We start from the raw sequence: 20,002 nt of genomic DNA, 5'->3' as shown, positions 1-20,002 counted from the left end.
TCTGATACCAAGTTGTAACAGGTGTCTGGTTCCACACCTGAATCACATTTTGGTTGTTTGCCTAAAAACACAAGGAGGACATTTTCATTGACTGTATCTTGACCCATTTCAGTCACCCTGGACACATTATGAATATCAGATTGTGTAAATTGCCACTGATTACAAACACAGAAATACATGAATTGTTCAACCTTTTATCTAACCAAGTTTAATGACTGTTGTCTAATGAGTGTCAACTGAACAACAGCAGCTAACTTGAACTACCACAGTTAGCCTGGAGAGAAAATGATGACAGTCCTCGGTCACTGAATCAGACACCTATTAATTCAGATGTTCATTTGTGTGGAATTAAAGGTCCAATGAGTAGAATTTAGTGGCATCAAGTAGAACGGACTTGGCAGAAATGCAATTGAATATTCACAAACATTCTGTGTTTTAAATAGTGTATAATCCCATTATATTACCAATAATTGTGTTTTCATTAGTTTACAATGAGCCCTTTATCTCTTCATGGTTCATCCTCACAGAGTCCGCCATGTTGCACTGCCATGTCTCTACAGTAACCCAGAAAGGACAAACCAAAAACTGGCTCTAGAGAGAGTTCTGTGTCTTTATTGCAGCCACCGTAGGTCCTCCTACACACTTGAAAGGGGAGGGGTGCCATTTTTAGACTTGCCTCTCTGTCCTATGTCCTCACCTCACCAACCTCTTCATTTCCTCACTGTCCCATGGAATTGTCCCTTCTGCCTTCAAAAATGCTTCTGTCACCCCAATCCTAAAAAAAAAATGGTATTGATCCATTCTGCCTCAACCACCACTAGCTAATCTCCAGCCTTCCCTCTCTCTTAAAAAACATTGTCTCCAAACCCACCTGCACTCCAATACCCTATTTGTACCCCTACAGTCCGTTTTTTGCCCATTCCACAACACAGAAACTGCACATCTGAAAGTTTTTAATGACCTCCTCATCTCTGCTGGCACCGGAGCCCTTAACATTTGTATTCTTCTTGACCTGAGTGCAGCTTTCAATATCGTCAACCACAACATCCTGTTATCCAGGCTTGAAGGCACTGCACTTAGCTGGCCCCAGTCCCACCTAACCAATAGATCACACTACATCTCCCTGTACGCAACCACTCCTCTGTCTCATCCACAGTCACACAAAGTGCTGTCCATGATTCCGTACTCGGCCCATCCCTCTTCATCATCTACATCATCCCTTTTAATCAGATTGTGGACTGGATTTCCACTGCAATAGGATTATAACACCCAGATATTCCTCAGCACCAAAACCACCCCCCTGCCACATTGACTCCTGCCTTTCTGCAATAAAAGCCTGGATGCAACAAAAAAAGTCAAACTCAACAGCGAGAAAACAGAATCTTTCCTCACCGCCTGCAAGTCCACTCTCAGCACAATCAACAACCCCATATATTGATGATACCAATGTCTTCCTTTCCTCCCATGCCATGCCCCAACCTAGACGTGATCTTTGATCCCATTCTTTCCCTCGACCACCATACCTTTGCAATATATCTAACATCCGGGCCTCTCCCATACAACCTGCTACTGACACGTATCTGCCAGACTTCTAACCCACACCAAATCTGGCACCATATCGCTCCAGTCCCAAAAGACCTTCACTGCGCCCCTGTGTACCACTACAAAATCCCAGTTTTCATTTATAAAGCCCTTCCCCAGCTACCCCCATACCTTGCAGACATCCTCTACCCTTACTAAACCCTCTCTGTCTCTCAAATACTGAGTCTCTCCCAATTTTCCAATCCCGCTTCAGGGCTTAAACCATTACAATTTGACAATTTACAAATAAGATACACAATCAACCAAGGCAATAAGTGCCAGTTGAATCCCCGCACATAACCGGTAACTTACTTTTCTGCCTCATGCAGATCTGAAACATCCACTCTTTCCTCTTCCCCATCGACACAAACAGGATCCTACACAGACATGATAATTGGGGACGAATACTATTGCATTCATCATCTGGTTCATGCTGACATGCAAATGATTTCGCTATTGTCGGATGACAGTTACTAATGGATGCGTTGAACCGTCTTTCTGGTCTTGGGCAGACACCGTGTTAACAAAGATGGCACGTTCCCGTTGTTCAGGTTGTCAAAGGTGAGACAGATATAATCTTACTTTGCATTCCTTGGAGCTTAGTTTTGGAAACTGAGTGTTGACGCTTCATTTAAAGTATGTACTTTAATGAAGAGGTTATTCATCCGAATATACTAGTCTGATGCAAGCTAACTCACACGCACATTTAGATTAGCACATATTAGTGCCAGACTAGCTTCACCCAGCTCAGCTCACTCCATGTAGCGTAAGGCTACTGGAATTCCTCCCACTGCAACCTCGTTTTCTTGCAGGAAGTTTTTTAAATGACGACCGGTCTGATCTAGGGATGTCAATTCATGACATTTTGATATCATTATCATTGTCAGAGAAAATATCACTGTTTTACAGTTTTCAGGATTATTAACCAGAATATTTCTGATAGGCCTACAGCTAATAAACAAAAATACTGTATGTATTATCATTGTGACAAAGTGGTTGAGAACAAACCATTTGTCTACTATCCCTGGTTTGTTTGTGTTTTATTAAATTACAGTTCATATCATACAAACATCTGTTAAAGTAAAACACAGACAGGTATTGTTAAGTTAGTTCATCTTTATTGATTGAGTTCTGCATTTCATTAGTTGATCATTAGCTTTCTTTGTTACTTACCATACCCACCATGTGGTCCAGAGGCTACAGGAGGAGGGACCCAACCACTTCCTGTATTTATACACTGGATGACGTCAGCAGTGATGCCATGGGGTCAGACCAGACCATGTATTTTGGTTAGTTGTGAACTGTTGTGCTTTGTTGAGAGTCGATAGCAAATTGTGAAATATCTAAAAGTGTTTAGTACTACCTAAAGGTGTGCAGTAAGCTATAGCTTTTGTCCCTTAACCATTTGAGGAAGTAATTGGTGTCACCTGCACTCATGTGAACTAGATCCTGCTGATGAAGGCTCTATATAAGCAGATGACTTTGACTGTTACGGGGGAAGAAAGGAACATCAGTGTGTAGCTGTGTGCACCTGATATGTTAATCTAAGTTACTTTATTAGTTGAGTTTTATTCAGTTAACCGTTTGTTTGTATATGTGTTTGGTTACACGTGTAGCAGGGACACTTTTGTAAATAAAACACATTTTGTTTTCTGGATAGTTTCTCGTGTCTGCCTCCTACCACTTTCTAAGCCACTCCGGTCAGACTTCACCACAATCATCCTCAACTATTTACTTTGACTTTGTTATTAGTCATCAATAGTGGTTATTTGCCAAAAAACACACAATTCAAATGATGAGGAAATAAAAGATATTGTCAGTAGTAGTTTTAATGATGCTTACGTATATAAACTGCTTAGAGCTAGTGTTAGGAAGTTAAACTGGTCATAATTCATCTCTAATCTATTTTCTATCACTGTGAAAACATCTCCTTCAAACAACTGAATTTATTAAGTTTCTCAGCAAAACTACATTTTACAAGACTACATTTGAACACATAATGTTATAGTTTAATTCAGTCCGAAACTCATTTTTAGTGAGTGGAGCTTGAACGCAACATAATCTAGTTTAATGGAACCTCCATACCAGAGCCAAACAGCTCTGCTCTTCAACATGTTAGCTGCAAACGTTACTAGTTCTCCTCCTGCCGATTTAAACACATTTGTTGTTCACAATGTAACGGCATTATAAGACTAGCAACTAGAAAGCCAATACCAATCTCCAAATCACATAGGTTTACTTAATCAAGGCCAATGACAACCAGCAGTGAAACTTTCTTTTCACTCTATGATGGTTGAACTGTTTACACGACTCCCTGGTCATTTTCCATCCAAAACGCTCTCTCGCTGCTGATTTCAGGCTCTTCATGGCAGACATAAGGCTGGAGAGTTGGTTCCCTCTGAAATGTTTCCAGCTCCTCTTGTTAATGCTTCAGGTGAGTGGCACAACTCAAACAGATCAGCACACAGGTGTGACGTGACTCGCGCAAAAGAAGATTTTACCGCACACAAAAAAACTCTGTCTCACGAGACTCGTTCTCACAGGGCAACAATGCAGGAATCAGGACAACATAGAAACATCCAATACAGGTCATTTTATTTCAAAACAATATCTCACTATGTGTGACTGTTAACGTGTAGCGCTACAGCTGTCTGCTCATTCTAAAGACAGGGGCTCCATGAGGGAGCTGATGTCCACTCTGTACGTTAGAGGCCTGTGCAGAGCCTTCAGCTTCAGACAGCCCAGTGGCGAGCTGAGCTCCGGGAGTGTCCTCAGCCACTTGAAGATTTACATTCGGCCTGAACCCTGAAGGGCTGAAGTAATGTCTCATTTACACAATGCTGCCTTATTTGTTAACAGCAGTTTTATCTCCACTACGCTGGATGGTGTTGATTTGATTCAAACGACAAACTCCATGCTTAGACAGAACCTTAAAATCACTTTTTGTTTGGTTCCATGTAAAGGTTACAAAACTGAAAAACTCTGAAATCAACCAGACACAGATTTAGAAAAACCCTTTAATTTATCTTCAAGTTCAACAACTGGCTAGAAACTTTAAATCAGCATTCAGTTCCATATGTACACAATTACAAAATTCAGTTACAGTAGTAACATCCATAGTAATTGTTCTGTCTCATGAACCCATGTCAAATGTGAAGAAATGGCCAGCAGCTGTAGATGAGAACAGAGAGGTCACGTTCATGCACACTGGAATGGTTCACCTTACTTTAGCTGTTGTCCTACTTCCTGATCCAAAGTTATCTTGATCACAATCACGTTCCTTGGTCACTGCACTTTTTGACTTTCAACCCCAATATGGGTTATTAAGCTATTCAGAGCCCCCCCCCCCCCCCCCCTTTAAATGGTGCCTTCTCAGTTCTTCTTGGCCTTCGGTGAATCGTACTTCCTCTTGCTGGAGTACCAGAGGAGCAGAGGGATGCCGATGGAGGGTAGAGTCATCACCCCGAACGCAGCCCAGTCCAGCTAGAAAAGGGAGACGTGGGGAGGTGGGTGAGGAGTCAGACCATTTCTATTAATACTCTGCTCAGTGGAAGGAAGAGGAAAATCACACTTTCATGCTCTAATGTTTTTGGAGAGGTGTAGATTCAACTGTGAGGTCATCTTGGAGGCTATCGTTTGCGGTGCTGTTAAATAATGTTGCACCATACTGACAGCTGTTTTTAATATGATGTCCAACCGAGTCATATCCACGAGTGTAGAGTACAAAACAGAAACACGAATGAAGTGCTCCACTCAGATGGACTAATAATCCACTACTGACATAATTCACGTCACAGAACTGGTGTACAGTACAATTAAGGGATTTACTAGGCATCCAATAAATAGAATGAACTCAATTTCATGCTAAAATAAAAAGGACAAAATGTGTTTATAGTGGTCCTGTGTTATGTCAACTAATGAATCAAAGGTCCCATCAACCCGGAACTCCCACTCCCTCAGTTAGGAGCCTGATTCACTTACATAGTGTGGAGAGAAGCGGCGGTCGAACTCCCGCTGAGCCAGGATTCCTCCCTGGCCGGGGGCGCTGGTGTAGCCCACCTGTAGGACGGACAGACACTTGAGTTTCCTTCACTACACACTTTAACTGCTCTGATCCAGGAAGATTAACTGCTTTACCACGACTTGTCCTCCCTCCTGGGCCAGGTAGCTGACGGAGGCAGAGGTGAAGTTAAAGTAACCAGCCTTCAGGGGGCGCAGCACCACTGTGTGAGAGACGTTGCTTGCTCTGAAGAGTTCAGGAGTTAAATCAGATAACTTGAAAAAGATGGTAAATGGATGTACTTGTACTGCGCTTTTCTAGTCTTCGACCACTCAAAGCGCTTTAACACTACATGTCATCATTCACATTCTGATGACAGGGGCTATCATGCAAGGTGCCACCTGCTCATCAGGACTAACTAACCAGTCACACCCGATTTGGAGTTCAGTGTCTTGCCCAAGGACACATGGACATGGACTAGCAAAGCCCCTTCTGATTGAAGGACGACCCTGCTCTACTACTGAGCCAGTCGCCAAGGCGGAGTCCATTTTTACATATAAACAAAAAAACATAGCAACCTCTTTAGATTTGTAGAAGTTTGATCAGAGAGATGATTGAGATTTGGGGCAGTAGATGTCTGTGAACATAATAGACTGAGTATATCGATCAGGATGATTAGAAGTATATCCTCCATATCTGAGCCCTACAGAAAATATGGCTGTAATATTTTGATATTATGTAGCCTCTATTTAAGACATGTCAGGGCAGAACACCAGTGGTCTGCTTATCTCTACCAACATGGCAGAATAACTAGCTTTAAATGAAAAACGGAATGGAGAGAACTTGATTGGGCCAACGTTCGCTGCTCTTTAGCAGACGTTTTAAGGCTGCAGTGTCCAGACTTCTGGTTGCTGGGAAATGCAACTCTGTTTGAGACGCTGGAATAAATATGAACTTTTGGTTGTCTTTTTGTGGGAACAAACTCCTCATTCTTATAAGCACATGCTGCCATGTTGATATTTGACCTTTGTCTGAAGAGAACTCACATGTTTAGCATTAACTGAGGGAGCTCAGGGAAGAGGTTTCTGTGAAAATCCATTTTCAAACATTGTCCTAAAGAAAGGTTCTTTATGTATTTATGGCCCAGCTCTAAATGGAATTTCATCCCCATTATTAGACTGAATCCGTGTCAGTGTGGAGCCCTCAGTTGCAGGTTTGTTAAACTGACATTACCCACTTCACCCTACAACACCAACATTACAGGACATTTAGGTTCAAGGATACGGTGCAATCCTGTCCCATTTGACATTCAACATTCCTGAAACAATTCCAAAGTCTTCAGGAGGAAAAGAATCATCGGACAGCTCCACCTCCAGCGCAGCACTGTAGAGACAGACACAAAGAGGACACTCGGTTAAGTGCAATACAATCACAAAATGTATCCAATGTTTACCGTAAATTAAATACACAACTTATCATTTTTGCGATATAGTGACAAGCATTATCTTTCCGTTTATGGCCAATATTGTTTTATTGTACAAGATCACTCACAATAGCAGCACAGCCTCAGAGTTTCTAACCGCATGGAAATGGACTGCACTTCTATAGTGCTATAGAGCTGCTTAACAAGTGTTTCCACTGCAGGGGACTCATGTTAAAGTTGTACAACTTTTGGATCAGGAATTCTTCACCACTGAGGTGACAGTCAGGGACTGCAGTCACTGAATGTGTCTGGTGCTGATGTATTGCCGATAGTGTGCTCCTGTTGTTTCGTCACTGTTTTTGCTCTTGAAGTGGAAGGTTTTGATACCACTGATCTTTAACATATGTAACCTGTGCAGCTCTTGTAGCCTCCGCTCAGAGACTACAGATGAATAGCGTTTTGTGATATTGGTTAATGATTGTGAATACCATGAAACCATGATTTGTCCTCTGACAATAATCGTGGATTCAAAATGTCATATGGTGGCATCCTTAATTGTAAATGCAAATGAAACTTTTCGGTAACAGTTGCTTTTTCAGTCCACAAGATAGTGCCGAGTTCTTCCTGGTGTGGTCATGGCTGAAGTCAGCAGGATTGGACTATGCAGACCAGGGGTAGTCAATTAAGATTCAACGAGGTCCAGTTAGAGAGAAGTTCCTCATGAAAAGGTCCGGAACATCACAATAATGTCTAACTTGTTCTATGATTTAGTCCCATATATATTAAAGTAGCCAACAGTTGTATTAACGTCTGTATGTAGTCAACAACTGACTGTCAGATCAAATAAATAAAGTTCAATTGAATAATATCTAAACAATATTTATCGCAGATTTTGAATTGGACAAATTATAAATAATACAGACTCTAAAAATAAATAGATGTTCTTCTCTCATTTCAAGTAAAATAAGGGCTGGATTGTCCTAACACCAGTACGTCTCATGTGTTCAGTGGAACACCAGCACGTCTCATGTGTTCAGAGAACGTGGCGATTATTAAAAGCGGTAATGTGAAGCGCCACTACGAGACAAGACCAATTCTTAGGGCAAACATACCCACTCACATCTGAAATGAAGTCACAGATAATAAACAACCTAAGAGCCAAATATGATAAGAATCCTGACATTAATTCATGTCCAACAATGATGTTAACAGAGAGAATAGAGATGAAACAAGTGGCTTAATAACCACACAAAGTCCATGCTCACACATTTTCTCTTTTTTTAGAAGAGAATATAATATCGTGGCTTTTGTGATTGGCAACACTTCACACCTGAATGAACTGAATTTTAAGCTGCAGGGCAATTCAGTGAAATTCATTTTTCTAAAATTAAGTGCTTTATTTTAAGAGTCACATTTTTCAAAGGCTTTCCGTGATGAATGTTATTGTTTAATCTAGCACATTTATTTATTAATAGAGTATAATTTATTTAGAATTCATCCAGTTCAATTTGAAATCTGACAATAAATATTGTTGAGATATTATTCAATTGAACTTTCTTTATTTGATTTGTAGTTGACTACATAAAGACATTAATACAACTGTTGGCTACTTCAATATATATGGGACTAAATCCTCATTAACTGGACCTCGCTGTATTTTAATAAAATACTCCTGGTATAGTGTATATTTATGCATCTATTATGGCCTGTTATAGCTGGCTAATTAAAACCATTTCATGAATCACACCATACTGTTTGAAGTTCTGTTTGTCGATGTCATGTTATAGTGTTGAATTTCTATGAAAAGTGTATTAAAATATATCAAATCAAGTTGAACTCTTCGTGGTTCCATCAGGAGGTTGACAGCTTTGTAGGAGAGTGCTCAATGCTGACCTGGAGCCCACGTTGTAGACGTTGTACTGCAGGGTTAGGTCACGGCCCTCCACAGCATAGCGGTTCAGCAGGGACTTGGAGGCCAGCAGACGAGCTCCCTCTTCTCCTGAGCCCAGGCCCATCAGAGCCAGGACCAAACACACGTGCAGCATCTTCATCATCTGCTGAGAAAACAGGCAGAGATCAAACAATTGAAATAGGACTAACTTTCAGAGAGACGGGGTTTAAGGTTTAAGTATGAGGACTCCAGAGTTCTCACGTCCACATACATGTTGCTTTGTAGAGACGAAGGCTTCCTTTGAACACTGACTAAGGTAGCCAGCAGGAAAACCAACTAGCATGCGTTTATAGAATACAACACGACAAATGGGATGTCTTTAAACATGTTTCTGGCTAACAGTTAGCTAAAGCCCGACCATTTCATCAAAGCTAGTTTTACAAACAACGCGGCGCTTCTGTTCAAAAAGTTGAGCATTAGTGTATAGATTATACAACAATAGAAGATTGAAGCTCGTCTTCAAATTAGAGTGCTGAACACTAACGTTTAACGTTCCTGTTCCAGACGCTTACGTGGACAACAAGAGACATATGTGACGTTAACGCTAGCTTCCAGGGACAGTTAGCGTTACACTACAGAACAGCGCTCTTTGTCTACGTTTACATTACGTTATGTAAGCTAAAATCACATTTTAGATGTGATTCTAAAATGTCAGTTAGTACAGCTAAAAGAAAGAAGAGGAACAGACCTTCACCGTCCTGTGCTTCTCTTCGAGTCGCAGTTATTGAAGGAGGAGCTGGATATGCGCATGCTCAGAACCTTAAAGCTGCTGTTTGCATGACGTGTACCGAGAGGGAACTAAGGAGGGCGGCGGACCGCGTAGCGCCCCTGCTGCCTAGGAGCGGTATTGTTTCCTCTGACTGAACATACACTATTTTACAATAAACAAGAAAAAAAAAATAAGAATAAAAAAAGGCAGCAAAAAAAGTAGAACAGATGCAGGTATGAACATTTAACAGCTATATATACAATACAAGTATAAATATACATCCCCCCAAAAAGTGTGTATATATATATATACATATATATATATATACACACATATATATATACACACACACACACACGTGAACATAAACTTATAAACAATGGCAATGGAATTGAGGTGATAGTGCAAGTGGTGGTAATAGTGCAAACAAAGGTAGTAGTGCAATATGACTTATTTTGTTGTTCATCGGAGTGGGTACATTCCAAGTCTCTTAATTGCCATTTCCTCGCTCCTCGATCCTCGCTTGAACCGGAAGTTGTTCTGCGCCGCCATATTGACGGCCGTCCCAAAGCTCTTATTTAGCTCTGAGGAGCGAGGATCGAGGAGGGAGGAGGGATCTCCAAGGAGCCATGAGCGAGGAACCACGAGAACAGACTTCCAGGAAGTGTTTTAACGGACGACACGCCCCCTCATTGTTCATCAGTTATGTGATTGGACGCTGCAGCTGATCGGACTGACTGACTGAGTTTAACGCAAGAGTGAAGACAGATCCAGTGGCGGCTGGTGGAAAATGTTTTAGGTAGGGCTGTTCCACATCCAATCAATTTCAGCAAACATCCCAGAATGATTTAATGCAAAAACATTAAGGTATCAAACACGTATTACTACTTTGCAGTTAAATATTTAACATTTATTCCAACATGAAAAAAGCAGTAAATAACACTTTGACAAACATGTCAGGACATCTTATTTTAGTCACCCTCACATGTATAATATAATAATATATATATATATATCATATAATAATATTCACTATAATATAAAACACACACACACATATATATCATTATTTATTTATAACTATAGATCCATTCCTCACAATGGCGTAGGTTTGGTCTCAGTATCACTCCCTCCAGGAAATACACAACACCTTTAGTTCTTTCTACCAGTGGCGGGCCGTGGATTTTATACCTGGGCCTTCAGTGCTGTTCTACACTTCTAATAACCTCATTATGACGTCACAGCTACGGGTTATTATTTGTTTCGTGTAAAAGCCGCATATTCACATAACACTGCAACATTTGACAAATGACATAAAATGTTACATGAAGTTCAACACCTAGCATACAAAACACGAAATGCAGAGTGCAGATACATGAATACGAGCATGACGGGACGCTGCGTCATTAACGGACAATACATTCCAAATCAATGTAACACAATGACAAACTCACAAGAGCAGTCGCATATATTCGTATGACAACAAAGCAACAAATCAATCCAGCAGACCTGCAGCGGATCCACACATTCCACCACACGAGCACGAGCCATTCAAATATTATTCATAAAAACGCCACGATAGACAAATGAACAGTAGTATCTGTAGAGGTAAACAAACTTCACTTACCAAATGCTGTCTATCCTCCTTTCTTTGTTGACAAAGAGTTTAATCCCAGTACATCAGTTCCAGTAAGAAGTCCTTCTCCATTCATCGATGCCAGTCGAGCCTCCCCAGTTATATTTCGCCGGTCGTCGTCGGTCTTCCGCCGCCGGTCGGTTGTCCGTGGTCCGCAGCGGTTCGGTCGTCGTCTTCGACCGCGGTTCGGTTGTCTTCCGCTGCCGGTCGGTTGTCCGTTTTCCGCCGCAGGTCGGTTGTCCGTCTTCCGCCGTTGTTCGGTGGTCGTCTTCGACCGCGGTTCGGTGGTCGTCTTCAGCCGTGGACCGGCGAAGGGCGGGCCGCGGTTGTGGAGCTGTTTCCCTGCGAACGTGGTCGTTGAGTTGTAGATCCACTCGAGTCTCTCCAAAAGTACCGACGCTCAGTTAAAATGAAACACATTCCCAGCCATAACATGTGCAACGCTTCTCCGACGCTGCATACAAATCCTTTTCCTGGCTGGTCAGGGCTGCTAGCTGTGGGGTCATTTCTTACTGTCCAGTTTGTTCAGAAATGTCCTTCTTGAGAAAAGCGTTCCCAGTAACTCCGCCACTAAATCCGTTTCTCCACCTTCCGCCATTTCATATTAAAAAAACAAAGCTAGGTAAAATGTCTTTCAAATATTTCCACTTGAACTCTGTCTGCTACAACCAAAGCTCTGCTAGCAAGCATTATGTTTCGCGGGCACATAGTCACGTGCCCGCCCACTGACCAATCACAGCACAATCTGCAGCTTGCGGCAGAGAGGCATCTGGACTCTGAGCTGCAGTAATGCTGACGTCACTGTAGGCCTGCAAACCGTTCTGGTGCGTCCATGAATCTCAAACTAAAGATCTGATTGGTTGAACACTATGTCAATCAACAATATCATCCCCATTCAACTTAAACTGCACATGGAAGCACTGGGTGAGTCTGCAGGCCTGGGGCCTCTCTTCTTACCTAGAGACACAGAGGTGAAATCTGATTGGATAAAAGCTCTACTTAAAACAAGCTGCACTGGAAGCAGAGCAACTGAGGAGCACAGTAGCTGTGCAATGAGAAAATAAGATAATGGGGAAAATAATTTTATAAATTATAATACATATAAGAAAAAATTAAATGTATTTAAGAAAAAATATTAAATTATAAAATAGCTATAACTTTGTGATTCTGTTTAGGCCAGCAGAGAAGGCTTTGCAGGCCCTGACAGCCCGCCACTGCTGTTCAATGATGTAAACAGAGAGAATAGAGCTGAAACAAGTGGTTTAATAATCACAGATAAAGTCCATGCACACTAATTTATCTTAATAGAAGATGAGAAAAATATAATATTGTGGCTTTTTTGATTGACATCACTTCACCCTGAATGAACTGAATTTAAAGCTGCAGGTCAAATCAGTGAAATACATTTTTTTCAAATGAATTACTTTATTTTAAGATGCACATTTTTCAAAAGCTTTCTGTTATGTAAGTTATTCATTAATCCAGACATTACGTTCCTTGGAATGAGAAGAACATTTATTTATGTATTTCTATGTAGTATTTATAATCCATCCAGTTACATTTGAAAATTGAGAATAATAATTGTTAAAATATAATTGATGTGTACTTTCTTTATTTGATTCGACAGTTGTTGACTACACAGAGACGTTACTACTACTAGGCTTCTTGAATATATATATATATATATATATATATATATATATGGCACTACATAGTGCAAGTTAGATATTATTGTAATATTCCGGACCTTTGCCCGAGGAGATTTTCTCAATCTGGACCTTTTGGAAATTAAATTGAATACCCCTGGACTAGATCAACTATAAAAAGAAGAAGAAACCTCCCAATGGGTGCAGATGTTTCGACCTGTGTCACACAGCAGTGGACAGTGTGTGTGTTTCACATAGTGTTCAAAAGCAATGCAAATATAATTGATCAATCATCAATACATGCAAGATATTAGACACTAAATGCAACAGAAAAAGGTAATTACTTCCTTCACAGTCAAACGTTTAGATTCAGAAGAATGAATCCAAAGCAAACAAACGTACAACTTTCTGTCACTTTAGTAACATATGCTCCTACGATTGGCCAAGCAGCTGCCAGCTGGAGTCATTTCTTTTGAAACAGATTCTGCATTCACATGTAAAATATTTTGGCAATCGGACAACATTTTGATATCGGAGGATACCAACTAGATTGACAGCATGTCCGTAACATTATGTTTTTGTGGCTCTGCAATTTGATAACACAAACATGGTTCGAACAGCTAACTTTGTTAGAGGACATCTCAAGGCTACCTGGCATTTAAGAAGAATAAGGATCTACCACAGGGAGGACATCTCTCATTTAAGGATTTATTTAGTTCATAAGCTAGCTAACAAAAGTTAGTTGAAATCACAAAGCCTAATGTTATGTTACCTGAAGTAACGTGACTACAGACAAACTGAATTTACTTTTTGTATTTATATAAAAATGGATACGGATGAAAATCATCTCTGCACTAATCATTCCTATAGGAAATCTGTAGACGGCACATCCAATATGGATGTTTTAACGGTACCAGAACAAGAGGATTTGTGCTTTGCTCAGTCGTTACCAGAGTCTCCAAAACCACGACCAGCAAAGAAATACCAGACATTGGCCTGCGACAGCGACAGCCTGTGCACGATTCAATTCAATGCATCTTTATAGGCATGAAAGGTTAAAAAAAACAGTGTTGCCAAAGCATCAAAATAAAAGAATACACAATAATATTAGTATGAATATCAACACAACATTACAATTGTTTTATAGTGTTATGATTACATTTATACCTGTGTGTGTGTGTGTGTGTGTGTGTGTGTGTGTGTGTGTGTGTGTGTGTGTGTGTGTGTTATGGCATGTTCATATTGGGTTATCTTGTGGTAGTCATGGTTTCTTGTGTCTTCCTCTTTGGATCTTCAGTTTGTGGTCACTGAGCCCGTACTTGGTGAGGATCTGTCTCTGCTTTCTATCTCTGACTGTAGAGAGACATTCTGACCATTCATCATCTCTTTTTAGTTCTGACATTCTGATCTACTTTGGCTAAATAGTTTTCTTGACATTATGTTGTGATGAGTTTGACTCTGATTGATGTTTGGAGAGCAGTGTTGTTGTGGTACTGGTCCCAGTGTGTCTGAGAGGGACAGTTAGCATCAACACCATAGACTGTAAATAAGAAGGCTGTTGGTAATGAAGAGAATTGTGAAGATGCAAGAAGAGTCTCTTAGACGATTGCAGTCACTTGAGATGACAGAGATAACACAAGTTCCATCACAAGTGTAACTGACACCTTTGAATTCATATGGAAACAAGTGGCGCATGTGACAAGCAAAGTTGAAAAACAACAGAGCAAAGTTGTAATCCTGGTGTTGCTGGAATTTGTGAGAAACCAAGGAAAAACGTTGTCGACGTTTTCAGCCAGGTCCCTCCCAACATCGCAGACCAACTGGCCTATTCAGTGGATATCGCCCACAGATTGAGTCCTCGCTCTGGAGAGGAAGTTGCTTTCACAAACCCTCAGGGACAAAATGTGGAAGGATGCCAGAACGTCAACTATGCTGAAGGAAAGGAGGATCTGACAGGAGACCAAGGGAGCCAGGAACAAAGTGTGGCTGCTCGTTGAACAGGCCAGGAAGGAGGGGCAGAGAGCGGACTTCAGAGGACCCTTCGCACACATTGATGGTAAACAGGTGTAGCGTCAGCGGCTCCTGCCCCATTTCTGGGGAAGTCTTTCGCACCTAACACGTTGCAACTCCCTCGGCTGTCCCACCTGCGAGGATATACGTTCCTCTTGGAGGTGTCGGAACAATACCTTCGGCCTTTTATCTCACCCCGTAGCTAAATCGTGAGGATTTCGGAATGAATTGTCTTTTTGAAAGTCTTTTACGGCTGCCCTAGGCGCTCTCAATGGGATGTAACCCTAACACCCAGCATGTAATAGTTATGTACATCGTCTATACTTTACTATTGCCTATTGTGAACATTCTCACCTTTTTATGACTAACACTGCCAAGTCTTCACCCAGGGTACTCACCTTAAGCTCCTCTGCATGTTTCAGTCGTCACATCTTATCGCACCTTTAACGGACAGGGGAAGAGGATTCAATTGTTTTAAAGGACCAGAATACTTTGTTTTGCTTCAGACACATACAAAATGTAAGGCTGGGTTTTTATTTCAGTTTTTCACACAACAATTTCAATTTCAATGAAACCGTCTCTGTGCTACAAGAACAAATTTTAACAGCTACTGTAATAAGTTCTCCTCTTTATCAGCTTTCACTAATTTTGCTATGAGGTATAATCCACTAGTTGGGGGGGAAAAGGCCCCTTTTTCTTCTCTCTGCTGTTCTCCTGTCAGTGCAGGAAGCTCAGTCAGCTCTCTGACATTCCTACTTTTTTGGGGGTCTATCTCTCCTATGATAGCAAAAGCTTCTTCTATTCCTCGTCTCTGAGGGGTAAGACAGTAGAAGGGTCTTCTTGTCCTTTATTCTAAGGGGGATAAGACCCCTAAGCATCTATTCAAGAAATCTATCCCATTCTCGCGTTGGGGAGAAGCCCAAATCTCACAGTTTCTCTGCTGCTTTTTCTGCTGATCTAAGACTGGCACCTCCTTCATTTCATGAGTCACTCACACACGAGTCCTCCTCTCTCTAGAGCTGATACAGAATGTAACTGGTTTGATCCTGTTAGAACCAGAAGCACTATATAATGCTCAAGTGACTATATTACACAAAGTGTCTAACTCTAGACAGTTTATATGTTAAATCACGTCTATCATAAAATAAAACAAGTTATATTTTGATGGTTATAAAAAGTGTAAACAAGCTATATGTTGTGCTGGTTATACTATACTACCAAAAAAGGTTACAGGTTATAATAGCTATACTTTTATGCTTTCATACTTTTCCACGATCTTTCTACACAGGTCACAGTGAATAACATGTTGGCGAGAAGGTTTTGTATAGATTAGGCTGTCATTCTTACACAGCACTGCTTTATGAGGGTTGAAACTACAAGAGGAGCAGTACTGACAACGTTACTGGTTTACACACATAGTGTTCTTATTTACGTAGTCTCAATTCATATCAGTTGATATCAGAATCAGAATCAGAATCAGAACCGTTTATTGCCATGGTATGTTGAACATACAAGGAATTTGACATGACGGGAAGGTGCTTAACATTTAACAATCAACAACAACAACAACAATCAGTGCAAGTAGAAACAAAATAATATTAATATTGGGATATAAAATAAAGTAAGATATAAAATAAAGTGAAACAGAATAAGGATGAAATATAAAATAAAGTGAAATATAAAATAAAATATAAAATAAAGTGCACAAACGAACCGATAACAGGACTGTAAACAACGAACAGATAACAGATAACAGAACTATAAACAAGTAAGATGTGTAGTGTAAAAGTGTCGAGTGAAATACGGATCGAAGGGATGCAGGGGAGTGACCGGTAGGAATTTTTCCTGGGGATGACAGTCAGTGTGGGTCCCGGGCTCTGTTAATGAGCCCGACTGCGGAAGGGAAGAAGCTGTTCATGTGTCGGGAGGTCTTGGTCCTGATGGACCTCAGCCTCCTGCCAGATGGGAGTGGCACAAACAGTTTTTGTCCAGGGTGAGAGGGGTCGGCTACAATCTTTCTTGCTCGCTTCAGGGTCCTTGAAGCGAACAAGTCCTGGAGGGATGACAGATTGCAGCCAATCACCTTCTCAGCAGAGTGGATGATGCGCTGCAGCCTGGCCTTGTCCTTGTCTGTGGCTGCAGCGTACCAGACCGTGATGGAGGAGCAGAGGATGGACTCAATGATGGCTGTGTAGAAGTGCACCATCATTGTCTTTGGCAGGTTGAATTTCTTCAGCTGCCTCAGGAAGTACATCCTCTGCTGAGCCTTCTTGGTGATGGAGCTGATGTTCAGCTCCCACTTGAGGTCCTGGGATATGATGGAGCCCAGGAAGCGGAAGGACTCCACCGCGTCGACGGGGGAGTCACACAGGGTGATAGGGGCTGGTGGGGCTGCGTTCTTCCGGAAATCCACAACCATCTCCACTGTCTTTAGAGCGTTGAGCTCCAAGTTGTTCAGACCGCACCAGGTCACCAGATGATCAGTCTCCCACCTGTAGGCGGACTCATCCCCACCAGAGATGAGTCCAATGAGGGTGGTGTCATCCGCGAACTTAAGGAGCTTGACGGACTGGTGACTGGAGGTGCAGCTGTTGGTGTACAGGGAGAAGAGCAGAGGGGAAAGAACGCAGCCTTGGGGGGAACCGGTGCTGATGGTCCGGGAGGCTGAGACGTGTTTTTCCAGCTTGACGTGCTGCTTCCTGTCAGACAGGAAGTCTGTGATCCACTTGCAGGTGGAGTCGGGCACGTGCAGCGAACAGATAATAAGATAAGATAATGGATTTTATCCATAGCAAACATTCCCTTTTCTGAACTCTTACCAGAATATTTATTTTCATTTTGGGTCATTTCGGTTTCACTTTACCCGTGGTTACCTGTTGACTATGGCACCTACTTTGTTTTTGAATAATGAAATAACTGTCATTACTGATCGGGTGACATAACCGTTGGTCACCAGTAGGTGATGCACTAGCCTCTCTTCAGCTACTTCATCCAAGTTCAGACTCAAGGCTCATAGTATTGGTGAGTCCTGGGAGGACAGTTTAACTGAGCAGTGAATAACAGCACCAAACAGCATTATACCTGGTCCAATAAGGAAGACAATCTAGAATTTACCACACCAGCAATTTATATCTCAATAACCTATTCACACTCCAGGCCCAAAAACCTCCTTTTAGAAACTAAATAGTTCCTTCTTTATGTGCAGGTCAAACAGCAAATCAATGATATAATCGAAACATTTTGGAACAAAGCAGATTTCCTGAGTTTCCTCAGTAAATAGGGTGGTGATCTAGCCAAGGAAAAGAAAGATGGGGGAGATGTAAATATACTGAATTACAAAATAAATTGGATGACTTGTATAAATCAAAAGCTAAAGGTGCAAACATTTGATCTATAACAAAATTGTTAGAAGAACCTGAGTAAAACTTTTCAAGACTCAATCAACCATTGTAAAGGTACAGGGGAGCTTGTGACCGCAGCAATTCTCCTGAGGAGGTTGTGAATGAAATTATAGATCTCAACAATAATAAGAGTCCAGGATGTGATCGTTCGATAAAAGACTATCTCACTCTTTGGTGAAGGTCTTCATAGAAAGCATCAAGGAAGAAGCTCTTCCAACAAGCATATCTCCAGGTGGCATCAGGATTCTGAAAACAAACAGGGATCCTCAGAGAATAGGCGTTCCATCACTCCTTTAAATATGGATGAGAACATTTTGGTATGTTTTTGCTAGCAGACTTAAAGAAGACACAACCACCAGACTAACCTACCTAACCACCTTTTTGTTTCCTTGTTTGTTTCCTTTTCCTTTTCTTTTTTTTTCTCAAATACTATGCTACGAGACCCTCCGCCCACCCTGTTTGACTTCCTAAACTGTTGGGACGATTGGAATCCATCCCTTGGGGGGGAGTTCTGTCACAGTCTTGGTTTCCTGTTTTATTTTGAATTTCCCTGCCTCTTGTGCCTCGTGTTCACTTCACTTCCTGCCTTTATATGTTTTCCCGTCTTTGTGATTGTCTGCCCCGCCCCCTGATTGAATCCTCCTGTGTCTAATCACCTGCACCTCCCCAGTGTATTTAACCTGTGTTCGCCTGTCTCAGTGTCGGTTATTCTGCTGTGTTACCTGCTCTGCTGAGATATTTAATGGTTTGTTTATTGAAATCACAGACTTCTGCTCCCGTGTCTCTCTGCATTTGGGTCCATACCCTGCTACCCATTGTTGCCTAAACCCTGACAATATGTTGTTTAACTTTGCTTGGAAAAACATAATTCACTCTGTAAAAAAATGCAAATCAATGTGGGTTTTTTAATTATCTGGACTTAGACAATGACAACCCATCATCTTTGTGGAATTTTATCCCAAATTATGTATTTTCCAAAATTGGAGGCCTATTTTACATATGTTTTATTTATTTTATGTTACTTCTCACCGCATCGTTATTACATTTGGAATAATAAGGACATTCTCTACAAAAATGACAGAAAAATAATATCAATGTTTTTGGTATTATCTACACGTTATATTGACTGAAATGGTCGTTTGGGCAACTACTGATTTGTTTGTGACAATATCAAATTCCAATAACAGTAAAGGAATATGCAATGGTTTTCATAATATAACGGGTATATAAGATAATATATCATGGTTATCACTTCCCATGGCTGCTTACTCACATTGTCAGTATATCTGATTCTGCTGTGACTGGTTTGTGCTTTTCAGCAGGGTGTAAGAATAATTAATAATTATTAATAATCAAGGCTTTATTCCAAAAAGACAAAGTGAGTCTGAATGGTCATTCAAACATTTATTTTGGAATTGTTCTCAAACAGAGACATTTTGGTTGGACATTGTAGAGTTCATCCAAACATTTTTCATTGCAGAATTTTCTTTTGTTTGAAGGATGTTTTCTTTGGTGTGTTTGAATTTAAGAAAATATTTTACAATAATCTTTTATTATTGATAAACACTACGTCCACAATCAAATTCAATGGTTCTAAACCTTTCTTTCCTACTTTTAAGAATGAACTGAATGAATATGTGGATGC

General features: G+C 41.0%; 1 protein-coding gene across 2 annotated transcripts; it reads right to left on the bottom strand.

The window, feature by feature from the left end:
• Positions 1-4,580: 4,580 nt before the first annotated feature.
• Positions 4,581-9,708, bottom strand: ssr2 (signal sequence receptor, beta). Of its 2 annotated transcripts, none has more exons than XM_079175902.1 (6): positions 9,644-9,708; positions 8,898-9,058; positions 6,866-6,964; positions 5,719-5,827; positions 5,563-5,640; positions 4,581-5,064 (listed from the first exon to the last, which is right to left on the bottom strand). In XM_079175902.1, exons 2-6 carry the CDS (start codon positions 9,056-9,058, stop codon positions 4,954-4,956), a joined length of 558 nt encoding a protein of 185 aa, XP_079032028.1. In that variant the 5' UTR covers positions 9,644-9,708; the 3' UTR covers positions 4,581-4,953. The 2 variants fall into 2 exon arrangements, with proteins under 2 accessions (XP_079032028.1, XP_079032029.1); XM_079175903.1 differs by having other exon boundaries at positions 8,898-9,061; positions 9,644-9,693.
• Between the last annotated feature and the right edge of the window lie 10,294 nt (positions 9,709-20,002).

Source organism: Pholis gunnellus (assembly GCF_910591455.1).
Source record: "Pholis gunnellus genome assembly, chromosome: 16".
Lineage (NCBI taxonomy): Eukaryota > Metazoa > Chordata > Actinopteri > Perciformes > Pholidae > Pholis > Pholis gunnellus.
Note: the sequence above shows the minus strand (reverse complement) of the source record. Positions and strands in the feature narration are given on the sequence as shown.